General features: G+C 36.8%; 1 protein-coding gene across 2 annotated transcripts in view; it reads right to left on the bottom strand.

Moving 5' to 3' along the window:
* Positions 1–269: 269 nt before the first annotated feature.
* PDE1A (phosphodiesterase 1A) overlaps positions 270–6,000 on the bottom strand; it is a 316,405-nt gene continuing 310,674 nt past the window's right edge. For both annotated transcript variants that reach the window (XM_055572013.1, XM_055572011.1), the window contains exons 14-15: positions 5,381–5,494; positions 270–3,269 (exon numbers count right to left, since the gene is read on the bottom strand). In XM_055572013.1, coding sequence (XP_055427988.1) covers positions 5,424–5,494 — 71 coding nt within the window. In that variant the 3' untranslated portion in view covers positions 270–3,269; positions 5,381–5,423. The remainder of the gene's footprint in view (positions 3,270–5,380; positions 5,495–6,000) is intronic.

Below are 6,000 nucleotides of genomic sequence, written 5' to 3'. Positions count from 1 at the left end.
GCCTAAGAAGTGACACATACTGAGCCAGTTCCTCTTAACTGAGTTAATTAAAACTCTCCAGGTCTTCACCTTGACACTCTTTACTTCTTTTTTTTTTTCTCTAGTGTTATTCTCTTATTCACATTATTCTTCTTCACAGAACTGTCTTTCCCTCTGTGCTTCTTCCACATCCTATATAGATGCAGTGTAAAGAAAAAGAGGTCTCTGGTGCCAGAGAGCTCTAGAACAAATTCCAGTCTGGAGACCCACATGGCCTTAGACAAGGCTCTTTCTCTGAGACATGATTTCCTTACTCATATTTATACCCACTTTACTGGATGATTGAGGATTAGAGGATAACATTTGTTAACTGCTTACCTGGAGCTTGTATATAGAAAATAGGCTGTGAATATCAGCTTTTGTTTATTATTTATTGAAATGTCAACTCATGTGCCATCCATTTTTGGAAGCCCTGAAAATAAGGGTGGTGTTTACCTCCTTTAATATCCAGAGGGGGCATTTTATTTGTACCTGATTACTTTATATGTGGCATTTCAGTTATTTATGTGTATAGATTTGCTCCTCTATAAAACAGGAAATTTCTAGAGTACTGATTCAGTTTTCCAGAATCCTATATGCACATGCATCTAGCCAGGAGCATGCAAATAACAGGTGCAATAATCCATGTTCAATGAACATTTCTTTCATAGAGTAAAAATCACTTTCTGATAGAACTCATATCAATTTTTAGGATGATGTACTTCTGGTTTTCCCTGATTTCATCAACTTTATAATGCCCTACCAAATCGAATTACATCAGGCACCAAATGGTTCACAATATTTTCCCTCCAGTAAGATTTATTTAACAATCATATATAATAGGAAATATGGAAAATTACAGCAGAATAAAAACACAAGAATTGTAGCTTGTCATGTTAAAAATTAAATAAAAGAGATACTGCTTAAATAAAAAGGCCTATGAAATTGTGAAGATATATGTTGGGTAGCTGAAGGTACAATGCTAAGCAAAACATTTAAGGCTCAGGAGTCAGATTTATCCATCCTTCTCTTCAGGATGGATTCAGCACTATGTTGGCAAGAAGGGATGGGCATCACTACCCTCCCTCTGCTGCTGCTGCTGCTGAGTCACTTCAGTTGTGTCCCACTCTGTGCGACCCCATAGACGGAAGCCCACCAGGCTCCCCCGTCCCTGGGATTCTCCAGGCAAGAACACTGGAGTGGGTTGCCATTTCCTCCTCCAATGCATGGAAGTGAAAACTGAAAGTGAAGTCGCTCAGTCGTGCCTGACTCTTAGCGACCCCATGGACTGCAGCCCACCAGGCTCCTCCGTCCATGGGATTCTCCAGGCAAGAGTACTGGAGTGGGGTGCCATCACCTTCTCCGACCCTCCCTCTACCTTCCTGCTAATTAACACAAGTCAGTGGCTGTCTTAAAGGGAGAGATGAGGGAATAAGGAAGATACAGAAGAGAGAAGTAAAGACACGAAATGGAAGGAAGGAAAGAGGAAGTGAGACAGGGAGATGAGTTTAAAAGGAATAAGTGCATCAACAGCGTGACAAGTCTTCTGAAGGGATGGAGCATGTTTTCTCGGATCCCCTGGAAGTTCTGTCACAGTGCTTTATAAGTTACATAACCTGGAAAATTAGGTTAAAACCCATATACAGAAAATAATGACTTCATTATACTCTTCTATTGTTTTAGTTACAAAGTCTACATATCTTAAAGCATTAATAGGAACAAAGCGGACATGTTTCCTATGACAGTTCAGAAGCAGTGTTTCAATTTATTTCTCTGTTGAGAGATTCTATACCTTTAATGAACGACAACTGGCTCAAATAGGAACAATAGTAATTAGACTTCCCAGACAGTCAGGTTCTATTTTAAATGCAGAATATTTTCTAGTTTGTAAATAGCTACCTTAAAAAAGACATTAAAAGCAGTAATTGCAGTTTCTCCATAAATAGAAATAAGAAATCCATTGTTAAAGGACAAAAAGTCACCATGTTGTACATATCTATAAATTTTCCCTGCAACACATCCTTATAGATCAATCTTTACTGCTTGCATTTAAAATATCAATTGCATTATAATATCTACGATACAATTCAATTATTTATCTGTGTTCTACATATGCTTCAGGTGAAACAAAAGCTAAGGACCTTATTCACACAACATTTAAAAGCATCTTATACACAGTCTATGCACAAATATATCTTAAATTAGAATAATGCATACCTAATATGCATATAGAATATGGCTTACACATGAAAAGATATCTAAGTTGTGAGTTATAAAATCCCACTACTTAGACTTAAAAGCTTCTGATTGCATCCATTTCTAAAATATTGCTTAGCATTGTGGAACCCAGGGAAGAAGCAAGTGCAACAGAAAACTCATTAGGATGGACATATCCACCTTCACTTTCTTCTTTAATTGATGACTACTCTTGATCTTTTCCATCTAATTTCTACCTTTCACAAAAACAAATTCATTTAGTCTCACAATCATTGAAGAGTTTGTACAGTGAAAATTACAACACCTACTTGGACTTGACCTTTCTTGGCAGCTAATAACAAATAAAGGTAGTTCTTCAATTTGGAACAAAGGCAAGGCTCTGCACATGCTCAGGCAAAACATGACAAGGAAGCAGTCTCCAATGGCTGCAGTTTGTTTGTTTGTAGTAGAATTATAAATCACATCAAATAATGCTCTCTGTGCAGAAGAGTGTGGGCTTCCATTTTCACAGACATTTTTGAGCACACACACACACACACACCTTGTCCCTTATCCCTTGACCTGTAATATATTTTGTTAAATCCTGATGGGATTGACACCCCAGAAGGCAAATCCCACTCTCAGTTCTAGTGTGTGTCTCCAACAAGGGCTGGAGGTTCTTGTCATCTTGGCCATAGGTCTTGTGTGACTTGCATTGTGATGACCCCCACGTGGGTGATGCTTTCGTGCTTTGCAATAACAGTGGTGGATGCAGGCTGGTTCACTGCTTTCGGGAACAGGATTCGCTGTGGTTTCCCAGCTTGAGAGTTACAACGAAGAGTTCATCAGGTCACAGAGTCAGGGCTCTGATGCTTCATTGTTGTCTTAGGACTTCAACTACAACTTCTGAGCAGCCCCTCTTCTCACTTGGTTCCCATGTATTTAAAACAACAAGGACAATCTAAATAGCCTCAGAGCTGCAAAAATATTTTTCTGTAATTTTGTTTTTGCTTTCCTTTTACTTAGAAGCTTGAAAGTTTCGTAGTTATAGCACTCTGTGTAAAAGAAAGCAAGAAAGTAAAATTTTAAAATGCCTCATGTTCTGTACATATATTGCATAGTCACTATGTAATAATTGGGTTCAAAGTGATAAAAATTTGAAAATGTCCAACTTTTGCCTTAAAATTTCTCTGGTTTGATTGGAGAAGGCCAAATTGTGGAGACAGAGCAATGACGGAAGCACTGGCCAAAATCTGTGATAGCAACTTTGAATGTATTTATGTGGCTAGAATTATCAGCTCAAAATTATGTTCGTCTCTTATATGAGTTCATAAAATGGCCTGTTCTGAGTGTGTGTTGAAAGAGGAGAAAAAGATTTGTGAAAAATTGAGGATTTAGAATATTTTAGTGCTGTTTTCATTATCCTGAAATAAAATCCAAATGAAAAGGAAGATCATGTTTTAGTCAAAAATAGGCATCAATTATTGTGTGGCAATTTCATGTTGGACTTTATTGACCTCGCAAAAATAAGAGATTTATCAGAAAATGATAGATATTATTTTTATATCAGTTGGAATTTCTCTTCCTATCTCTTTTGTGTGTATGTGTGTGTGTGTGTGTCTAAAGTTTGGATGGAGGTTATGGAGAGAAATTGTCAGTAACTCATACAAGTTCAGTTCAGCTCAGTTCAGTCACTCAGTCGTGTCCGACTCTTTGCGACCCCATGAACTGCAGCATGCCAGGCCTCCCTGTCTATCACCAACTCCCGGAGCCTACTCAAATTCATGTCCATTGAGTCGGTGATGCCAACCATCTCATCCTCTGCTGTCCCCTTCTCCTCCTGCCCTCAATCTCTCCCAGCATCAGGGACTTTTCAAATGAGTCAGCTTTTCGCATCAGGTGGCCAAAGTAGTGGAGTTTCAATACAAGACAATATTTAAAAACATTTTAATATAGAGCTGGGTTTTAAAATTTCTATCCAGTTTGTGATTTGATTTCTACCCAGAATTCATACGTAAACTGTTAAGCACAGTCCCCACCTCTGGAACTGTTGCTAGGACTAAGTATAAGATTCCACCACAGTGCCTGACACTGAGAGTGGCTATTAGTGAAACTATTAATCTCGATTAAAGAATCTTACAACTGACTCAAGAATACTGGGAAATGCTTCATCTTAAAAGCGAGCCACATTTTTTTCTTTTTTTTTTCATACTGCAAGGTTCTCTTTTTTGTGATGCTCAGTGGAAAACGTCTGTACAGCAGTTCACTGTAGTGAGAGCTGCAGCCACGCTAAGGCTCTTTCATTACATTAAAAAAGGAGGGGTTGGGAGTTCTGTTCATTCATTTCTGACAGCAGTGGGGACCTGAATGCAGAGCTTTTTATACATATGTAGCTTTTATGTATCTTCACGATTTCTTGTGGATTTGTTTCCTTAAAAAAAAATGCCTTCTTTGCCATAAGTAAGTCTAAATGCAGCATATATAAAACAGTTATGGCTAATCACATTTTAACTTCATCGATTTAAAGCAACATTTGAGGTGCTACTAATAACATCTCAAAGACTTGATATGGTACCTGCAGCATTTTTTCCTGCCTCTACCATCAAGCCAATAGCAAAACTCATTTTTATACTTTTTCAACAGGCATTAGCATCACTCCCAGAGCTGGTAATCTGGTAGATCAAAGGTGAGCCCTAGAAGCTGAATTTTTAAAAAGATAATCATTGATGCAATGTCCATGGATTTTAGCAAATACTGATGTTGTTTTATAATATGTACTTGCTTTGTTATTATCACCCAATGTGAGCATTCATATTTCCTACATGAAGTAGAAAAGGAAACTGGTATAAAACATTCATATTTCTTGTATGAAGTAGTAGAAGAAAACAGAATTAAACCTCCCCATAGGATATAGCTTATTATTTTTAAAGGACTAAAAGGTGTCGGTAAATATAATTTTTATTGCTGAGTAAGTCAAGAATCCTTTGAAAAGGTAAACTTAAACAGTAAATATTTAGAGCTTAGCTGTTAAGGGTTTGCCTCAGAAAATAGAGAATTAAAAGAAAAGAATCCAAAAGGACATTTAAATAAGATAACTTTGTTTCTAATGATACTCTCCAAACCATCCAATTCAGAAATAAAATTTTCATTCAAAAAATAAAATTACCTCCCATCCTTAGAATGAAAGATGTCTTTAAGGTATTTCAGACCTATGAATGTGTTTCAGCATGTTTTTCTTCGGCATTTACTAGATCTGAATTCTTATGGGGATCAGGTTCACCTGAAAAATAAGCACGCAAACAGCAAATAAACAAAAGCAAAATAGACCTGAGAGGAGAAAACCTAATTAGGTCAGGAAACTGAAGCAATCAGTAAAACTCTGAAGACTAGATTTTATAGTGGATCTGTGGCACATTTCTTCAAAAACACCAAATATTTTCTTTTCAGCCTGTGGATTGATAGAGTATACAAGTCATCTTCTGGTGGTTATACAAGTTTGTGAAGTTGAAATTTAATCTGGGGATACAGAAATGAAACAGATGAGACACGTTCAAGCATCTATTAAATCAAACATAAAAATTATGCATGTTTTTCCCAAATATTTTAAATTGAAATATATTCTTTCAAACAAACCCTCTAATGTTCACTGTCTTATATCACACATTGCTTAGTGGCTATGAATTTAAAAAAATGAGTATAAGAGAATGTAATGTTTAAGATACATCATCTGCCAAAACAAACTAATGGAATTTATAATCTTAGGATCACTCAGCTTCTATATAAACT

Source organism: Bubalus kerabau, chromosome 3 (genome assembly GCF_029407905.1).
Source record: "Bubalus kerabau isolate K-KA32 ecotype Philippines breed swamp buffalo chromosome 3, PCC_UOA_SB_1v2, whole genome shotgun sequence".
Classification (NCBI taxonomy): domain Eukaryota; kingdom Metazoa; phylum Chordata; class Mammalia; order Artiodactyla; family Bovidae; genus Bubalus; species Bubalus kerabau.
This window is presented reverse-complemented; position numbering and strand designations above follow the sequence as displayed.